The sequence below is a fragment of the Elaeis guineensis genome, chromosome 5 (genome assembly GCF_000442705.2).
Source record: "Elaeis guineensis isolate ETL-2024a chromosome 5, EG11, whole genome shotgun sequence".
NCBI lineage: Eukaryota > Viridiplantae > Streptophyta > Magnoliopsida > Arecales > Arecaceae > Elaeis > Elaeis guineensis.
The window spans coordinates 130,840,696-130,861,974 of record NC_025997.2 but is presented as its reverse complement, the minus strand read 5'-3'; the positions used below and the strand labels follow the sequence as shown (position 1 = coordinate 130,861,974).

At 37.8% G+C, this 21,279-nt stretch overlaps 1 protein-coding gene across 4 annotated transcripts in view; it reads left to right on the top strand.

Moving 5' to 3' along the window:
• The window catches only part of LOC105046357 (protein ANTI-SILENCING 1), a 32,759-nt gene extending 12,598 nt beyond the window's left edge, over window positions 1-20,161 (top strand). For 2 of the 4 annotated variants that reach the window (XM_073258612.1, XM_010924923.4), the window contains exons 3-13: window positions 2,373-2,777; window positions 7,416-7,584; window positions 7,678-8,246; window positions 10,750-10,776; window positions 11,677-11,769; window positions 14,183-14,261; window positions 14,457-14,547; window positions 19,015-19,123; window positions 19,220-19,336; window positions 19,444-19,547; window positions 19,656-20,161. In XM_073258612.1, the coding sequence (XP_073114713.1) occupies window positions 2,430-2,777; window positions 7,416-7,584; window positions 7,678-8,246; window positions 10,750-10,776; window positions 11,677-11,769; window positions 14,183-14,261; window positions 14,457-14,547; window positions 19,015-19,123; window positions 19,220-19,336; window positions 19,444-19,494 (1,653 nt within the window). In that variant the 5' untranslated portion in view covers window positions 2,373-2,429 and the 3' untranslated portion in view covers window positions 19,495-19,547; window positions 19,656-20,161. Of the gene's footprint in view, window positions 1-2,372; window positions 2,778-7,415; window positions 7,585-7,677; window positions 8,247-10,749; window positions 10,777-11,676; window positions 11,770-14,182; window positions 14,262-14,456; window positions 14,548-18,944; window positions 19,124-19,219; window positions 19,337-19,443; window positions 19,548-19,655 lie in introns of all 4 variants that reach the window. The other 2 variants (XM_019850418.3, XM_073258613.1) reach the window with 2 other exon arrangements.
• Window positions 20,162-21,279: the final 1,118 nt, after the last annotated feature.

Below are 21,279 nucleotides of genomic sequence, written 5' to 3'. Positions count from 1 at the left end.
AACTGTGGATTTTTTATAGCCTTATGCTAATTAATACGCCTTCTAATCCCCACTTGTCCTTCCTCACCTATTCTATGGGCGGTGAGAACCACCATTCAGCGAGCTCGCCGTGCCAGCCCATCTTGCCCATCTCCCTTCTCCTCTTCCTCGAGTTAAAAAAAGAAAAAATAATTTCTGCACTCTGCCTCGAGTGAAGCCCTTCGCTGCTCTCTTCTCTCTTTATCTTTGTCCTCCCTTTCTCTTCCTCTCTCTTTTCTTTTCCTTCGATCTCAGCCCTCCAATTGAGATCTGGTCGGGATCCGACAGTTGACGATGAGCAATGCTGTGTTCCTCCCTTCTAGCTCATTTTAACGCTGAAAAGCTCCAGATCCACTCATTCTCCGTGCGGGAGTACTTGGAGGGCGAGGAGGGTGCTTTGCCCGGAATAGACGGGGAGGAGGGGGAGGAGGTACAGTGGGACCTGCAATTGGCAGGGGAGGGGGGGTGGGTCGGCGGTAGAGGAGGGGTTGGTGGTGACTGCATCCTCGACGATCTTGAGGGTGGAGCGGTAGCGACGGAGGCGGCGGATGTCATCCTTAATCTTCTGCTGGGAGTTTAAGCAATCCAAGGAGGGCGATGGCGTCTCTCCCACGATCATTCGCGAAGTCATGGTACCTTCTCTGCCTTTCTTCTCTACCTGTTGCTCTCAATCATCGCAGTTTATCAGCAAACCTATCTTTCTGATGAGAGGCGGGATGCAAAAGAAAAAAATAGTGGACACGTGGCAGATAGGGCCTTCGAAAAACATGCACACGTGGTGGATGAAGGTTAATGCTTTCGTTTTAATATATATATATATTTGCAAGATTAAAGCTTAACTTGGAAGATCTTATTTGCATCTTCAAGAGGGGGTAATGTTGTTTCATTTGAAGGTTTGCTGAACTGGTACTGGGGGGAGAGGGGTATCGGTTGGCGATCATTTCGGCATGGTACGGATCTGTGCTATGCAGTTTTGAGGAGTACCGACAAAGGAAGATGGGGAGGAAGAAGGAGAGGGAGGGGGGAGAGAGAGAACGGGGGACTCACTTGCATGGATTGATCCGTAGATAAGCCTCCCAAGTCCGACGGCCATAGTTGGGGAAGGATAGGGAGCAAGAGAGAGAGATAGAGAGGCCAGAGGAGGGAAGCATCCGTGATTAGGGGGTTCGAAGGCTTCGAAGGACGCAAGGGTGCAGAAGGGGTGATTGCGAGCAAGATTTTAAATCTCGTGGGGTGGGGTTGTTCCGATTTTTTCATGGAATGGGGCCGCCATCCTGTCCCGTCCTGACACTTGGGACAAAGGATGTCCCAAGACATCCCGATTGGGATGTTGGTGGGACGGTCTTGTCTCGACATATAGGATGGTATCTTATCTCAGTGTCCTGCGGGATATCCCGTAGGGACCAAAATCCTTGATCATGAGTGGATCAAGCGACGGAGGTGAAAGGGCCGGAGGAGGGGGATCTACATGGGGAGGGTTCGAAATGCATGTGGGAGGTCGGGGGGGGATAGCAAGCGGATCGAGTGAAATAAATATTATGTGGGCAATATTTAATGGTTTCGGCCCATTTACTAGGCCGATTGGGCGAACCATTCTGGTTCTCTGTCAGTTTGGTTTAGTATGCCCTGAATCGAGTGATTTGGGGTGATATGAGGAACATTGTTTTATTTGCTATTTGAACATAGCTTATTTCTAGCGGGCATGCAGTTAAAAGCTACTGGGTTTTTATTGCATATTGGAGGCTTCAATAAGCTGTGTTCTTATGTGTCTTGTAAGATCGTCAATCTTTTGGGAATTATTGATGCTTCCATATACCCTACTCAATTACTCTATTTAATTTGTCATGGCATATATTTCCATTCAAATGGAAATGTCTTCAAGTGCACTCAAGAGTCGCATTGTAAGTCAAACTGGGTGAATATGAAGTTTTAGGTATGATTGACTCGATTTCTATTTTTGGAGTTACAAGCATATATATACATACAAGATAGATGTGATGTATCCTCTTATAAGATGTTGTTGGAAGAGTTAAGTGGGATCATTTTGTTTAACTTATATTTCATTATTGCTTATTTACTATTTCATATCCTAAAAATTTAGTTATCTCAATAGGATGACATGTTATTGATTTCTTTTGATCATTGAACAAACATTTTTCAGCTTGCTAGGCCTTTTCAAGGTCTTCTAGGCTTTCTTCGAAGACTTTCAAAAAAAATTTATACAATGCCTCATTGTACCACTCATTTTTTTTCTCAACTTCCCTTGAACTAATAAATCTACTTTTCCATTTAATATCTTCATCCTTTCTAATTGTTGTTTGTCATTGACATTTTTATCTTTCTTTTTATTTTAGGCTCATAAAGACGACCAATTTGAGCCATAATTGCTTTGTTCTGAAGCTATTCAGGCAATGGCTCATTCGGGGGATCAAAGTAATGATGATATTCAATTTCATTGGGGTAAAAAAAGAGGAATTGGTGCTACAAAAAGGGATTATCAATTCTATGAGTCATTCACATTTGATAATGTGAACTACTCATTATATGATTGTGTTTACCTTTTTAAGCACGGTGAGCCCGAGCCTTATATCGGAAAGATATTGAAGATATGGGAACAATCGGGCCATAAGAGAGTAAAGATTTTATGGTTTTTCCGCCCAAATGAAATTCGAAATTATTTGGGAGATCATGCACCATCGGAGAAGGAGATCTTTTTGGCTTCCGGTGAAGGTGTTGGTCTTTCCAATATCAATGCACTGGTAAATTTGATTCATGTCTTTTGTCTCGATACGTTGGACTTTGTTTCACTTCGTACCCTTTCATAATTATTTTGCAACTCTGTAAGATCAAAATTATAAATATTAACATCATAGACTACATTCAAAATGGGAAATATTTGACACAAGGAGAGTGAACCAAAAAAATTTGTATTTTGATGTAATATAGTTCCAACATTCTTATTCGATGAAAGTAACTTTTTTCGTTTTGGATAGAGATTTAAAAAATGCGAGCATGTTATATTTGATAATCAATTTTTTGTTTTTGATGAATGTTACTTTGCCACCGCCGCTTATTGTGTTGCTTGATATTTTTTGTTGAGCTAGTCGCTTGCATGTGTATTTCCACATTCCTTAGCATGTTGTTTCACAATGTTTTTTCTACATTCCTTGCATGCGTATTTCCACATTCCTTAGCATGTTTTGCCTATCTCGAGATGAGGCTTTAAAAAAAAAAAGCCTTGAGTAGCGGGCATGGGATTATTACATGAGGCATATCACATGAAGAGGCACAACATGGCAATAAAATAAGGGTTTTGAGGAGTTGGAGTTGTTATGAGAAGAACTGGTGATACATAGCCATATAGAAAAAGAGGTTAGAGGTAGAGAAAGACCTAACAAAAGAGAGATGGGCCATCCCTAATTAGGTTATTATGGAAACCACTTGTGGTAGAGTAAAATTCTTTGACCAATTGTTATTTTGGTCATCAAATTAAACTTGAAGGTAAGATCCTACACTTAATCCCCGGATGCTTCATCCATATAAACTCAATTTCACAAGACATTGATGCGGCAACAATGACTTGCTAAAGTAGTTTGGGGCTTTACCTAATTGTTTGGGGGTTTTGGGTCGATTATTGGGCGGTGCATCCCTGAGCATATAAGCTTCGGGCCTTGGGCAATTACAGTGTTGGTCGATCTCCCTCCCTTTCTCTCAAAACAATTTGCTTAAGAGGATGAGAGTATAATACAGAGCAAAAATACTCAACTTGAGATTCCTATGGAGGATTTACTCACATGACCATGGATTATCCGTGTAAATTCGAGCCAAAAGGTCAACATAGTAGGATACATGCATCCAATACTCAATCCTAAGCAATATGGAAGTAATATACATGCTTTATGCCTTGAATTGAAGATATTTTTTGCAAGTGGTATGCATAGTTTGCACGTTGGGGTGGTTTGATTATGAAGAACACCAATAATAATGGCTAATTTCATAGTGTTACCCACGATGGAATGTATCACGAATACTAGCCATTAGACAAATCACTAAAAATATCAAGTGGTATGCATGGTGTCTGTGTTAGGGTGGCTTAGATGATCAAAAACACCAATAATACTGGATAATTTCATTATCTTGCCAATGAGTGGAACGTATGATGGAAATTAGCCATTGGACAAATCACTAAATAATAGTGAAAACTAAGTCCTTTCATATATATGATCATGTTTTGCAATTTACATCCTGATCCTGCCGCTCCTACCAATGAACATCCAAGTTTCTAGGGTTTCTCAATAGAAAGATTTGCATGCGAGAGAGATCCCAATTCCATGTATCTAGTTAAGCAAGCCCTGCTGCCAGCTTCCACCCATTCAGGCAGGTCCTGATCCGAGTGTTTAATAATTACTGCATGTGCTATATATAAAAGGGGAGAGGAGCAATCTGACCTAGGTACGTTTGCTCCAAACTTCTTCATAGTGGCATAATTGTCCTATTTTTTCTCAATCTTCAAAGAAGCCCTATTTCAATGAAAGCTACTCCTCCTTAAGGATAGGCTCGTTGTTGGTTCTTTCGCTAAAAATCTCATGATCTCACCATTTTCTAGTGGTTCATGCGAATGCATGAGGGAGCTGTTAGTAGGAAAAGAAGGGAAAGCGAAGTCATACATATAGTCTGAAAGCCGAAAGAAAAGTACAAAGGTTGTTAGTCCAAGTAAAACCAGCAGCAGCAAAAAAAAAAAAAAATCAGAGGAAGAGGGATTAACAAAAGAAAAGTCGAAAGCAGGGAATTCTCCTGTCTGATCAATCGATCGGTTGAACGAACTTCATTTGAAACAGCGGCATAGTTAACAAAAACAAAGGTATGAGAAGAGAATTCCAGTTCGGCTTCTCACTAACGCTTTGAAGGAAAGAGGTATGTTTGATTCACAAGAGTTTGGTCCTCGTCTCCGAAATGAGGTTCTTGTCAAGTCAAGGAGCAGCCATGCCTGCTTGCATTTTTGGTGAAGTTTTTCACTCCATTCAGTTGCGGAGGGTTGGAGCTCACTGCTTTGCGCTATGCTGCTACTTCATTGGGACGGAGGTGTGAATGTGCTGCTGATCGTCTCTGTCCTCCTCGGAACTCCACCAAGTATCTACCCTCTGCAGTTTCACAAAATTCCAGAACTACATATCAAAAACACTTCAGCATTTTCAAAAGAAAAGACCAATAACAATCAAAATGTTAACATGTCTAAAAAAACATTGACTTTGTTGCATGCTGGCCGTATTAACTCAAGATTGGATTCTTTAATGAGGATGATGTATGTGCATGTGAAGGCCAATAAACAATAGAATCAACGCATGTAAGCGAACCTTACACAACCTAAGAAAAATTTATAACTTAGAAGCAAAGTCCTAAAAAATAACTTACATATTGTGACTTACTATACTTTTGTACTATTTTTGTCGTTCAATTTTTTTTTGTCTTCCTCCTAAGTATTACATTGTTTTAGATAGTTCTAAAGTGGAATTTTCATGCTTTAAAATTTCATAAGATGTGCTTAAATTTTATTAGCATCAATTTTAGAATTGTTTTTGAGTATGCAAATTAATAACCATTATTAGAAACAATGATCAGCCACATGATCTATACTTAGGGGGCTAGAAGCCAGCTTGATACTTGCAACTCAAATTGCACAAGGAGTTGAGTTGCTTGTTAGGCTGCAACTCAGGGTTATTTTGTGGTAGGTCAACTTTCCATCAAGTTGCCTACAGAATGAGTTGCAGCCACTCGAACAGGTATTTTAATTGAAAAGGAATCTTCTCTTTTCCTTTCCCTTCTTTTTCCCTACTTGGTCTTAAGTCCCTCCTACCTGTCAATGCCATCGCTAGCCTCCACCACCTCGAAGGGGCCCACAACAGCCTCTTTGCCTTGGACTTCACTGCAACAGCTTCTTCATCTTTACACTCCCATACCCACTCCTCGTCTTTGCCTAGGTCTCCTACCCGATGCCATTCTTCTAGGCTATCCTTATCCACAGTGTCACCCTCCTCCACTCTACCTCCTCCATTGCCATCATCGGCCACCTCCATCTCTATGCAGCCATGCACTGCCTTTGACCTCCTATTTTGTCCTCTCTTTCACCTTCTCTGCCTCTGACCTCCTCCACTTTGCCTCCTCCATTGCCATCATCGGCCACCTCCATCTCTATGCAGCTATGCACTGCCTCTGACTTCCTATTTGGTCCCTCTCTTTCACCTTCTCTGCCCTCCTCAAGTCCTGCATTGCCACCAACTCCCCCTCTATGGGTGCCCAAGTCCATGCCTAGGCCCTTGCCATTGGGTTTTCATCTTTGACCTCTTCATGAACACCCTCCTCTCTATGTATATCGAGCGTCTGACCTAGCATTTGCTCGCAATATGTTCAATGGAATGTTTGTTAAAGATGTTGCTTTTTCCCCCAAACTCTCCTTGAAACACAAGAAGTGAGCTTCCTTGTAAGTTAGTTACTACAACTTAAGCTGCAATACAACTTGAGTTGTAGCGCAACTCCAAATTTCCAAAAAGCCCCTTAACAACATCATAGCATTGAAAAAACATCCAAGTAGCTCTTATGACAATATGCATAGAGAAAGTTTTGAGCTTTTTTAAGCAATAAATTTATTTATACATATTTTATTGTTATATAGTGGACATTTTGAGATGCATTATGCTATACAATAATGTAATGCTGATGCAGCATAGGAGTCAGGACAGAAAAAGAAGGATAAATAATGGATGGAAATTTTGTGGTGGGAATGAAGTAGGGGAGGAGTCCACCACCTTGGATATATCATAAGACAAGATCTAATCCTAGAAAATTTACTTATTCTGTGAATTGATAACGAATTTTTTCCATGTATCTTACAATCTCCTAATGTTCAGTATGGGTGGATTAGTTTACCCTAAAATTAGCACCTAGCTTTATATAAAACCATTTAAATCAATAGATATAAAGAATTATGATTACCCACTGTTTGCATCTCTATTGGGTTGCTCTAGGATCGAGTAACCTATCCACAAGGAATATGCATGGCCACTGTAAGTCTGACATTGATTCAGCAAGAGATATTCCCAAGTGCTACATCTGAGGTTGCTCCTTTGTATGTCCTGTGCTGCAATCTTTTGAATTTGACCTGTTATTCTAACTATCTTCCCTTAATGTTAGAAAGGTTCTTTCGGCCAAAATCATTCTTATATCTGATTGCTTGGTGCACTTTTTGTGTTTTATTGGATGGGAGCATGTTATTGTACCTTATTTGCTTGGATCTATGGTATCTTTTTGTTCTATACTTGTTCTTGCTATTTCTTTTAATGCTCTCGAGAAAGTAATTATCTGGCCAAATTATCTTGAGATTTTATAAATTTTAAAAATAGGAAGCTATAGCTGGCAAATGCTATGTAATCTGCACTTCAAAGGATGAGAGGAATCGACAACCTTCCAGCGAAGAATTGACTATGGCTGATTACATCTTTTATCGCACATTTGATGTTGGAAGCTATGAAATATCTGAAAAGATAGCAGATAAGATAGCTGATGTTGAAGGCAAGTATCTCACTGTCGTTTCCTGTTTGTTCTTGTAATTTGAACTTGGAACTTCATGTTCTTCTGGTCTTCCTATGTTTGAACATATTTCAGTTAAGTATCTTTTAAACTGGAAAGAGGATCAGAAGCCAAAGTTCGAAGCAAATTCTGGCAGAGATCAGAAGTCGGAAGATAAGCTTTTGAGGAAAATGATGTTGGTTGATGACCCAGCAAAACCTTTGGATGAGTTGCCCTCTGTAAAGGCAAAGCTTAGCGAGAAGAAAGCCAAACCTTTGGATGAATCCTTGAAGAAGGGATCTCCTGCTGCTCCGGAGGACAAAGTTATAAAAGCTGACCTTCAAACAGTGGGTGCAAAGAGAAGACCAGATCAGAAGCCAAAGCCTGGAGCAATATTTGAAGGAATTGATCATAAAGATCAGAAGCCAAAGTTTGAAGCCAGTGTTGTAGATCCAAATTCAGAAGATAAACCTTCGAAGAAAATGAGATTGACTGATGACCTAACAAAATCCATAGATAAGGCATCTTCTGATATGTTGAAGCTTGGTGAAAGGAAAACCAAAACTTTGGATAACTCCTTGAAGAAGACATCTCCTGCTGTAATAGTGGAGAAAGATAAAAAAGCTGACCCTCAAACATCGGAAGTAACCAGAAGACGTGATATAGTAAGATTTACTATACACATTGATGCTTATTGTTTGTAGGTGGTAATTGATGAGCATGAGTGGACCGATCTGTGCATCATCCTTCATATATGCCTTCAATATACTCTTTATATCCCTCCTACTTCTTTATTATGCCTTCGGTTTGGAAATCTAGTTGATGGTTTTTTATTGTTATTTAATGCTTCTGGTGAAAGGTTTTCTGCTATTCTTGTATCGTTCTCTTGTCATCTCAATCTTGATCAACATTGCCTGGTGATATAATGTGATACTTGTAATCTAAGACAAGCAATAATGTCAACATTATGGCAAGCTTCAAACTGGTGGCAATAAATTGAACACATTATGGGATTTTGAGACAAGATTGCTAAGGTGAATGTTCTAACATGATAAACCTTAGATGTAAAACTTAGTGCATCTTGTAAAAGATTGGTTGTCTTTAGAAAGAGAGGTTTTTGATAGGTCTTGAAACCTTTGTTGGATCTAGAAAAGTCTGAGATTTGCAGGATGAAGTGTGTAGAAGTTTGGATTTACCAAAAGATAGACCTGTTCCTCAATAAAGATAATAAAGTTGGAGTAGTGTCAAAAGGAAGAAAGCCAAAGAAATTGATCACACTAATTTAGAATAAGAGAATGCGGCTTGTTGGTTATGGTTTATATATGGATTTAAAACAACAAATAAGTTATTGCCTGGTGAACCATCTTACATCATACATGGCAGATGTATGCACTGAAAATGAAGTGATCATGTTAATGATGTCGAGGCAACCATTTAGCTTTTTTCTTATCAAACTGTGTCAAAGTAATGTCTCATGCCAATTGTGCTGCATGGTTGTTCAGTCTTTCTTCTTTTCTATCTGCTTTCAAGTCACAGCCATGTTGATCACGTGTAGGCAGGAAAGTGTAATTGTGAACAAGCACATGTGCAAACAAATTATGTGAATACCAGGTTTCTTATCCGCTTGGCTGTTTAACAGTTTGTTGTGCTTGGGATGAAATGGTGAATGGACTTGTGACTATTAATGATAGATTATATTTATCCATGCACGAATCGTAGGAGAATTTTTGTGGTAAAATCTACAGAGGATATGGTATGGAATGAGTTTTAGTTCTGAGATTATAAGATTTTCATGCAAACTTGATTTTCATGGTATGGCTGAACATACAACAGTGACAAACAGGTAGAATATAATTCATCCAAATTGGCTGATAATTAACTGGCCCAATGTTATCCAGTATTGGAGCAGAACATTCACTTTCTAGATTTAGAAGTAAAATAACGGCAAAAGCACACTGATAGGCTTTATCAGCCTATTTGTGAAGATACATGCTACGGTCAAAATTTCTATGATGGTGTATATGTGAATAGCATCGCTTGGCTACTTAGAAACATATTCGCAATTATATACACATCAGTAAATGCTGATTTCTTGTATTATTCTTCTGGTGTTTTGGTTTTCTAATTGCCGCACTGCCTTTAACTGGCAGAAGGACATCACAATCCTGAATCTATTTAAACATTCTTACTGGTAACCCATTCATAACATAATGTAACATGGCAAACATATTCTTGTCATTTGCGATCATCATGTTACACAAGAATGCACTTAAGCTCAAATATGATTAGAATTTTTCTGTCCAGCTCTCTCATCTTTTAATATCCTTAACGTCTTTTTGGTTTTGCCTCTCTGTTGCTGATCTATTCCATAGCGTTCCAGGTCCTATTAAAAGTGAGGATGGACTTTGAAACTGAAACTTTAAAATGTGGCTATTGGTAATAATGTTCCTTCTTGGAATGTTATATTGGGCTTATCGGGTGACGAGATAGATATAGGCCTAGAACAGTCAGCATTTTTTATGTGTATTCACATCTATGCAAGGGGAATTCTGGGTTTCAACTTTATCAACCATATATCTACCTGTTACCTATAAATATCGATTGATATCTAATAGGCCACCTGACCTGATTTAGTATAAGTCTAATTGTTTTTGGTTCTTCCTTCCCTTCTTTACTTGATGGAACAAATTTGATTGGTAAGTGATAGTTTATCTCATCTGATGCTGTTGTATGTGCTAATCTGTTCTAACCGTTTGGTCAAGTGTCTTTTCTTGAATATAGAACTGGTGATATCATTGTCCTTGGACAAGGTTTTTTTTCTAGATTAAAAAGGAAAAAGTCAAGCAGTTAGGGAGAAGTCCATACCTTGGCTGTTTGAAGTACATGAAAAATGGTTGTAGCGTCCAAATGATTGCATTGACAAAGGGTAATAAAAGGAATGAATAAGTACACAGTGTATAACCATGTTATCTACCTTGAGCACTGGGATTGAGCTAATGTAACTTCAGCATGTTAGTTGAAGGCCTTTCTTTCCGGGCATCTGGAAATGGTTTTATTTGTATTTTTTAACTTATATTTTGTGTCAAAAGTTACTTTCGGTGCAAAACCATGAAAACTTCAGTGCTGATCTACTTCTTTTTTTCTTTTTTTAAATTTTCATGTTAACAGGATAGAAGCAAGTGGTTCAAGGGACTTGTAAGTAGCCTTTTTTTACCACCATTTTCTCTTCTTTTCATTCGTTCACATGATTTCTCCATAACAAAGTAATCACAGTCAATTGTGTTAGCTGTACACATCTTGCGTTGCTAGTTGATTTTCTATTAATCCAGTGCAATTCAGCTAATTTAGTCATCCTTGTGCAGTGCAATATATATTTACCATTTCTGGGCTTTTTTTTTTTTTTGCCTATTCTGTTTTTTTTTTTTGTCTTTCTGGCTTTGAACATATTCAGATTCTGTTTACTGCAGTTATGGCTGCCTGCTTGTCAATAATTACTGTGGTACTGCCATAATTGATGGCAGTATGGCACCATCCACTTAGGGTGGTGAACCTGCTTCGAATCTCACTAGAAACTCATCTGCCACACACCCGCTTCTTAAACATTTCGTTCAATTTTTTAAAGAGACTGACTTCCCCTGCATGCACCCAACCCGACCCCCACACTTGCCCCTGCTTCTGGTAACGAAGGTTTGTACCGATATTTCTTGATCATAGAAAAACAATATTTACAGTCATCTAATGGCAGGAGTGCAACATCACATCTAACAAGAAGTCAATCCGTGTTATGAGCTATTTTTGTGAGTTTATTCTATTAATAATGCTGAAAAAGTTCAACCTACCTTTTGGTTTGTTAGGGTGTTTAAATTAGGTGCTAGTCCTATTTATATATTTGTACTACAAATTTAGCTTGTGAGGTTAGGTATATCCATGCTCATGGTTCTTGAGATTCTGACAGATCGTCTCTCTTCTATTTGACAAGCAATGAAGAAATAAAGCAAGAAATTCAGATCTTGTTCCTCAGTATTTAATGTATGCTAAAAGCACTTTTTAATAATGTGTATTTGAGCTATTGGTTTTTCTTATTCGATTATTCAGCCTTGGGAAGTAAGGATGAAGAATGCTGATGAGCAAGGAACCCTTGTGTTTATTGAGAATTTTGATCCACATTATGCATCATCAGAAATAGAGGTATGCTTCTAACTTTGATTAACTTGATCTGTATTGTTTGTCAACTAATTGGTGCGATTTTCCCTTTCCATTCTTGCTATTGTATTTTTTTCTGTTCTTTTCCCCTAGCGAGCAAGGTCTAAACTTTTTCCAGATGGTTACAGTTGGTGTCCTGTATTAATTAAATTTAGTTTGATGTTGACATTGGGCAAGTTGTTAGAAAATCAGGATTGGTAACAATAAAGATCACTTCTAATATCAATGAAGTTGAGAAATTGAAAAAAAAGAAAAAAGGAGACATGCATCCTGTTATTGATCTTCTTGTCATATATGACACAAACATATAAAAAAGTAAATAGGACTGAAGCAAATGCTCATAAGAAAATAATAGGTGCAGCTTATGGGTGACAATATATAGATATAGCTTTGACAATTCAAGGAGCACATGAGAAATATTATGTAATGCTTATGGGGCGGCAAAGCAGCTAAGAAAGCTACTATCAGGATAAAGAATCATCAGGGGAATATTTTTAAAATATGTTGGTTGGGTTTTTTGGTGGGGGGGGGGGGGGGGGGAGGCCGCAAGGGGGCGGCTTAGGATGGTACTGATCTTGCATGGGGGGGGGGGGGGGGGGGGGAGGCCGCAAGGGGGCGGCTTAGGATGGTACTGATCTTGCATGGAAGAGTAGGAGACAATTGCCTTTATGGTTGATGGGCATTAGATACTTTACCATGTCCTGTCATGAAAATATCTTTAGATGCTGGGTGGCTCCAGTGTGGCATGTAAAACCTTGCACAGCAGGTAGTGAACTCGATAATTTCTAGGACGATCAGGTGGTTTGCTCCTCTTAGAGCTCTTTCTCCTACGAATGATAGGTATGGTGTGGTTTGTGACCTCTAGGGCTGATGGAACTTCACATAATGTGGCTAGCTTATGGTGAACAAGATGTTGTGGTTCATTAGCTAGATCCCTGATATCCTAGAGTGTAGGAGGAAGTGGATGCAGTTGATTTGGATGATTGTTTCTTTGATAGAGAACACATTCTGTCAGAAAATTTAGTTGTTCTGGGTAAATCATTGCTAATTTCGACAGTACCTAGTTCATGTGTCAAGTGTCCAATACTCATGAAGCTTCCTCTTCTGCCTTTGTTTGTGGCCTTCTATACTATGAATTTTGAATGTGAGCTTTGTCTTTTGATCTTCTTAATAATGATACTGCGAGTTCATAAGTTATAGTTTACGATCTTAGTTGTTAAGAAAATTGCAATGAAGTTAGGGAGATTAAGCCCAAAAGCTGGCTAAGCTACAAGGGTGAAGTTCAAGTTGCAGTGGTCTAACACGATGACAACTAGAATCCTTGATGCACTATATTTAGATCGATATTATATTCTGGGTGTTGTCTGGCAATTGATCTTTGCTTGTGTTTCTTTTTTTTTTTTTGGTTCGGGTATGTCAGATTCATAATTTGATAGTTTGTGGAAATCATTTATTTAGGAAAATGATTGTGGGGGTAAATAAATTTTACGACATTTGATTGGTAAAAAAATAATTTTGAAAAATAGTACTAGAAAAAGATTACTATGTTTGATGGAAGGTAATCTTATATGGGAATATTACTAAATTTTTAACAATGCCCTTGGATAAACAATTCAAGTAATGACCTTTTTTTTTGTTCAATCCATTTGTTGGCCATTTACGGTCCACCTACATGAAGGCTATTAACATGGGCCATTTCGAATATTGAAATATATTTACATGAGTTAATAAATATTTTTAAATTGATTATACATATATTAGAAAAATATATTTCTTATTATGAATAAATTCTAGTATATTTTTGATCTATTAATAAATATGTTAATTATAAGTTTTATTAATATATTTATTAATAAATATGTTAACTATAATAAATCATATATATATAATTAATATATTTATTAATGTATTATAGCTAATAAACTAATTATAAATATAAATATTTAGTATAAATACATATTAGTTATAGTAATTAAGATAATTATATAATTATAATATATTAATTAGTTATAGTAATTAAGATAATTGTATAATTATAATATATTAATATAATTAATGTATTAATTATATAATAAAATTAATATAATGTGAATATTGTATAAGCGGGGGCTTTTCTGTCAAGCAATGATAGTTTTAGATTACCTCCGCTTGGTAATTTGGCATGGGAGAAAAGTATCGCCTCCCTAGTGGTATTTATTTTAGCTTCTCTCAGTAAAATAGGCATGGGACCCACCATTTACCATCACTCTCATCTTTTTGTACCAACAGGATGTTTTTCCATGCTAGATTACCCCCAACCAGACAAACCCTTAGTTTTTTGCTTTGAATGAATCAGTATTAGATGTTTTAATACATAAGATTCTTTATGGTACTCCTCTGTAATCTGTCTTGTATATAGGATATCTTCTATCATGCTTTCAAACAAAGTTGCAGAGCAAGGGTCATTCAGCAGGCTACATTTCAAGATCCTAATTATGGTATGTTATCACACAAATCCATTTGGTAGTGGTGCTTGCATTTTAGACACTTCAGGAGGAAAAAGAATAGAATGACAACTGAGGAAACATTTCTACATGGTTATTTTTTATGATTGCTTTGCTAGATGCATCACCACTAAACTGCTTTTCCTTCTTTCTAGTAGCACAATAGTGATGAATGTTCTTGCATCATAGGTCAAGCGTATGTGATTTTTAAAACAAAGGAGGCTGCAGATCATGCTGTTTCAAAAATCAACACGAGATGTATGATGCTACCAGATGGAAGGTATCCTCTTTTTTTTTTTTTGCAATAAATATTTGTTAGATGACATAATACTTGTTAAATCTTTGATAGTGGAAAACTCCTTTTCCTTAATTGCTATAGATGTGCGTCAAGCTTGGTCCCTACATGAGCTTATAGTCTGTGATCAACAATTTAATGGCACCTTTCCCATCCCTCTATTAGGGTACCACCTAGTATGCAGTAGGCACATTCTTGATGCAATTATGTGGATAAAAATTGTTTAATCCAGTATCAAATTCTACAAGTGCATGGTTGAGTCCTATACATGGTACAGTATTTGGTGGCATTTATTGTGGGACATCATTCATTGGCATTAGTTAAAATCTCTAACATTCTCATATACCTCACCACATCTTTATGACAACTAACTTAAAGTCAAGGTTGTCAAAAGCAAAGAGCACCCTTAGGGCCTGTTCTTTTGACAATAAAAAATTTATCCAAAAATCTATATTTTTTGGATAAGTATTTTTCAGACAATATTTAGATAGGAATATAATTTGTCCATGTTCTGTTATACATTGAAAAATGGCTCGGGAATCTGTTACCTATGTTCTTTTGCATTACTAATTTTCTGGATAAGTTGCTAAGATCTATTTATATTTTTCATAATATCTTTTATTATATAAATATTATTATATATAATAGTATAATATGATATATTATATTATATTATTATATATAATAATATAATATAATGTACTATTTTATTATTATTATAATATATTAATATATAATAATATATTATATTATTATATATTATTATATTATTATTAGAATATGCTATGTTAAAATATAATATAGTATATTATATTATAATAATATATTTTATGTTATTATATATAATAATATATTATATGCAAGGTTAGTGGACTCGGTATCGGAGCCCGTGTCAGTCGGCCAGCGGTACGGGTCTGCACCATACCGGACTGACACGAACCTAAACAAGGGAATCGGAAGGAGGAAGAGAAATAGAGAGGGAGAAAGAAAGAAAAGGAGGGGGAGTCGGAGGGGTTGTCAGATGGCCTTCGGCTGGCCGTCATTGCTGCCCGACGGCGCAGTCCACTTGCACGGCACTGCAGACGTGAAACAGGGGCGACACCCCTGTTTCACAGGATTTTTTAAAAAATCGAAACTTACGTGAAGCCGGCAAATGGTTTGCCAGCTTCGCTGCTTTTGTTTTTTTTTTAAAATTAAAAAAAAATAAAGTCGTTAATCCAATTGCTGACTTCATTTTTAAATTTTTTTAAAAATCTCTTAAACAATGAAGCCGGCAAATGGTTTGCCAGCTTCACTATTCATCTCTGTTTTTAAAAAAAAGTTGACGTGTGAACAGAAGTTGTCGCCCCTGTTTCACGGTCGTGACTCTACCTGCATGGTTTCTGCTGCCCGTTGGTCACATCGGCCCCCCGAAAACTCCGACAATCCCTCCATTGTCCTGACCTCCCTTCGATGAGTCACTCCCCCTTCTCTTTCTCTCTTGTTTAATGGTGCTATCGGGCGAATCCAGCTGCGGAGGCTTCTGCGGCCCTCTGGCGACTGCAGTGGGCCACCGCTGGCCTTCGACGACATCTCTCTCTTCCTCTCCTCTCCTCTCTCTCTCTCTTCTTCTCTTTCTTCCTCGGTGTAGATGTGTGCTGCTTTTCAAGTCAGAATCGTCCCGGTTCTTCACTGGTTCGGTTTGGCACACACCGAACCGTCCGGTTCGAGTTGGTTCTAAAAATCTTGATTATATGATATACTATATTATAATATATTATATTATTATTATAAGGTTAAGGGTATATTAAGAATGAATTAAAAATATTATTTTTTTGGTTGATGGGAAAATGATTTAGCCATCTTCCAGGTGGGTAAGGTTTTTCTCCATTTGATGGATAAATGCTATGCATAAGAAAGTAACTTATCCATCTTGAAAAATCTGAGAATATGGATAAGTTAGTCAATATAAAGTTGATCAACTTTCCTATGATATTTACCTACAAGAGAACAGGCCCTTAAGGGGACAAGAATCCTATATCATGTGGCGCTAAGCACCAACAAGGCACTCGCCTAAAGAATGCAAAGTGCTAATTCAAGAGAAGTTCAATAAATATATTAGAAAAAAAATACTATATGTATCTGAAAATAATACAAGCATTATAAGATTAGTTATTTAGGTTTTTAACATAAAATATAATTGCCTTGTATATCAGATATTGTGTTTCAATGCTTTCTAAATTTCACATTGAAATACAATGTCAGCAAAAATAAATTGACATATTTGGTAGCAAAAATTCAAACACGGTAACAATATACTACTTGCCAAAGGTTTTATCTTTCTAAATAAAGCAAATCATTAAAAAAGGAAAATCAATTGAACATTCTAGAGTAGCCCTTTTATTTACAAGAACTCCTAGAGACCACAATAACCCTCAGAGTAAAGCTTGCAAAGCTCTAAAAGAATAGATGAAAAAGGGTTAGGAATGATATTGCTTACCATTTGAGAAGCACTTGTCTAGATGCCTCTCGCATTTCCTGGCTGCTCACGTAAGCGATGTCTTAGTAAACTTGCCCCACCTAGGATTATAAAGGTTGTTAGGGTCTTTCTCACCTTGCCTAAGCACCTGAGTGGGTGCTTGGACTGTCTTTGACAACATTGGTTGAACCGCAAATCCATTCAATTTATTGGAAAGTAATTATTTTATGAGCAACTGCTTGCTGAATTACTATTAGTATAATGCACCTTGGAGACCATTTATCCACTGAAAAATAATATTTGGACAAAAGTTGTGTAGGAGCTTGTGCAATGGAAAATGTTCGATATGGTAACTTATTACTTGGTATGTTGTGATTCGTAGAGATGCATGATTGCAATTGACTTATTAATGTTTTCATTCCTTTCTAAGGTAAGTGAACCGGGGCTTACTTCATATAGCTTTATGAGTTAATCCGTGGATAAATATTAGAGACCAGTTTTATTTGTTGGGTTAAAGTTCTTTAGGGTTTACATTTAAGGTCGATAATTGTCCCAGGCCAACCTAGGCCCATTGGGCTGGGCCAATAGAGGTTCAGGCTTACAATGGCCCATGGGCCTAGGCTTGACACCCCCCCCGCCCCCCCCACCAAAAAAAAAGAGGTCCACATGCCTATAGGCTTGATGGTGGGTTGGCCCAAGCCTAATCGGGCCCATGAAAATGTAAATCTCGCACCGATTTTTCCTCCTATTGCTAGTTTTATTTTGGTGAGTTTGAACCCAGGTTCACTAAACTGGTACTAGAAGAGGCACTGACTGGCAACCGATTCGGCATGGTATGAGTCCGTGCCATGCCGTTTTGGAGCGTACTGATGTAAGGTGAGCCAGAGAGGGCGGGGGAAACCCTAACCCAACCTAGAGATGGGGCAAAAGGGAGCTTACTAGAATATGAGCGGCATGAGGGGGGAGGGGGACAATTGCGAGCAGCCGAAGGGGGTGGGGTGGGGGTGCGGCGGTGTTTGCGAGTGAAGGGAGGAGGGCTGAATTGAGTTGCGAGGGGGAATGGGAGGTTGAACCATTTTAATAGTTGGAACCATACTGGTCTCTAACTGGTCTGGTTTGGTATCCCTAAATCGGTCGATGCAGCATGATTCAGCAGCAGAAGGGACAAGCTATGGGCGGTGGATGTTAAAGGACAGGATTGTGGTGATTGGTTGAGGAGGAATGGTGGGTAGTGGGCAGGGAGAGGGTAAGAGAGGAGTGATGCGTGGTGGAGAGAAGTGAGAGGTGAACAGTGGATAGTGGGCAGCAGAAGACAGGAAATGGTGGGCAGGGTTGGTGGAGGTCCTTAACGATAGGGATGGGGATGGGCAGCAGAAGATCTGAAGATCTTGTTGTGATGTGCATGATGGGGTAGAGAAGCCCTCTGTCATTCGGCCATGGCCTCGGCCTGGGCCTATATCTTCAGGTCAACGCTAGGCTGAGTCAGGCCTGAGTCTAATAACTTGTTTGATGACTTGGCTTGGGCTAGTCCTGGGCTTATAATTGTAATTCCAGGCTGGGCCTAGGCCTGAAGTGGACCAACACAAGCCAAGCCCATTAACAGCCCTAGTTACATTAATAAAAATTCATTTTTCAGCTTAACCCTGTTTTAAAGTAACTAAATTAGGTAGCCCCACAATGTGGGGGATATCTCAGTTGAAAAACTTCCTCCACTGTAATGTATTCTTGTTTCCTTTTTGTTTCTAATCATTTAGTTCCCTGCATATGAGATAATTGCAACTTAATGCCTTTTCATAATTTTTGATAATTGTAACTTTATTTTTTTATTTGTTTCGTGGATATTAGAATTTTTTAGCCAACATCTTTATATATCCAAGATCACTAAAGCCGCCCCCCTTCCCCACTTTTCTCCCAATTTTTGAAGGTATTATAATGACTACAGTTGTTCCTCTTCCTCCCTCCTCTGGTTTGGTGCAAACTATTGGTTTTTGCAGACCCCTTATTTGCAGCAAAGGCATGTTGCAGATGCCACAGCCAAAATCATCCACATTCACTGGTCATTACTCAGTCAAGCTCAAGCCCCAATTGCAACGAGAGGAAATGGTGATTGTTGTTGCTTTTCCTGAATTAAGCTAGAGCCATTATCTTCTGGCCTTCTGTTCTCCTCTTTCCGTATGCTGAAGTTGTTTCTGTTTTCAGAAAAGGGCTATGTCAACTTCACACTGTTCCCAGCCTAATACAATTGAATATGAAATGGCCATGGATTGGATTCTTTCACAAGAAAAATCTGTTAGATGGTGGGACCGGTTATTTAAGGTTGTCACCTTTGAAATATTTTTGTGGCATAAAAATAATACTATCATTATTAGTTGTGTGTTGCCCTTGGCTTCCTTGTATTTAGAACAGCTTTTTGTCTTTTTCAGGGCCATCGTTATGAGCAGAAGCAAGGTAAAAAGAGCCTGAAGCTCAAGTAAAGAAGCAATTTGGTGCATCATTTGCTAGCCGCACCGGTTTTCCCTTTTTCTAGGTTTGAAAATTTTATCATTCATCCCAGTTTACTAATTTTCAATTCCAGAGCAAATTACACTTCTAAAATTAATTAAAAAACACCTCAGAGGTTGCTTATTTTCTCTAGGGGTCTGATGGAACCTTCTAGTTTTGTTCATGGAGATTTTATACTCCAGGCTGTTTTTGGATTCTGCATATGAGCCTGGGAGAAATTATTGGGTGCATCGAGTCTCTTGGTAATGATTCTTCAGTTTTGTTCAAAGAAGAATGAGATGGCAGATCCTCAGCCAATTCGGCATTTGAGTCTTATGAGGTTTAGATGCTGAAAGTTCAAAGAACTGGAGTACAGCAGGCCACCAAAACGCCAGCACTTTCAATGTATCAAGATCAATATCCACCATCTGTGGGTTATAATATCACACTCTGGTAGACTGGGCTATCCAAGGTTGGCTACATCAATTTGTTTTCGTTCTGTATTATCCGTTGTAGCTAGGCCTTGCCATTTGAACCCTAAATGTTATGAGCAATCTAATGTCAGATGAGGTGTAAGATTTGTAGGTCGTTGGATGTATTTACACTGACATGATGCACATGATCTAAATTGAACAGAAAATACAATGATTTTTTTGTGTATGTGCTTTCTTTTAATGTATTATCGATGTAGATTTGTTTCTTTTGTTTTGTGGGGCATTGGGAGCAGTGTATTTATGTGAGGGCATGGGATGGTGAATGTGGCATCCTCGCTTCAGTGTCTTGCTGAAGGATTATAAGGCTTTAGCAGCCATTGAATGGCATCAATGAACATGATGGAAATCAATGTTTTTTTCGCACCTTTAAAAGATCTTTTCATAAAGGTTTTCTTTTTGATCTGAAATAATTATAATTTTGCCACTTGAAACTACTTTCTTTTGTTTTCTTTATTTGAAATATTCTAATAAAGTTTCTTAGCCATGTGTGGCATCGTCCAGACATGCAGGGCACCTGGTTAGGGGCCTGGAACCATTATCCCCATCTTCATTAAATAGGACTTATTGAATCGTCCTTATTTCTTTCGGTGAAAAGTATTGAAATTGAATGGTTGTAGTTAGAGATGCAAATGGATCGGGTCAAATTAGGCTGTTACACTAACCTAACTTGGGTTTTTGTTTGGATCCCAATGTTGGATCTAGATCCAATCCAATAAAAGATCGGGTTGGATTCATTGTTAAAATTTTTAATCTAATGAATCATTTGAGTTAGGTTGGGTTTATGAATAATCTGATCTTAATAAAAAAATTTAGATCTCTAATTTTTTGGAATTTTAAAATGAAAGAGTTAAATTTGGACAAGAAGTTCTAGATTCATTATAAGATATGAATATCTTTTTGAAAGTAGTGTGTGTGTGGAATTTTAAAATGAAAGAGTTAAATTTGGACAAGAAGTTCTAGATTCATTATAAGATATGAATATCTTTTTGAAAGTATGTTGTGATATGTTTACTATAATAATTTTTTTCAATAATATTCAGAAAACAATTGAAAAGAATTTCAAATGTCAAGCATTACATATGGATTAAATGAATTATTATGTTTAAAGATATCATTGAGTGAAACAGAATATGGATAAAATGCGAAGTCAGTCATATTAATAATCTACAATTTGAAAGTTAAACTTTCTAGCCAAGAATGCTATTATGTTACTCAGGTATCTAGTTTGTCACAATATCCCCTTTGTCATGAATTAAATCAGGTTAAAAAGCTTGGGTTGGTTGG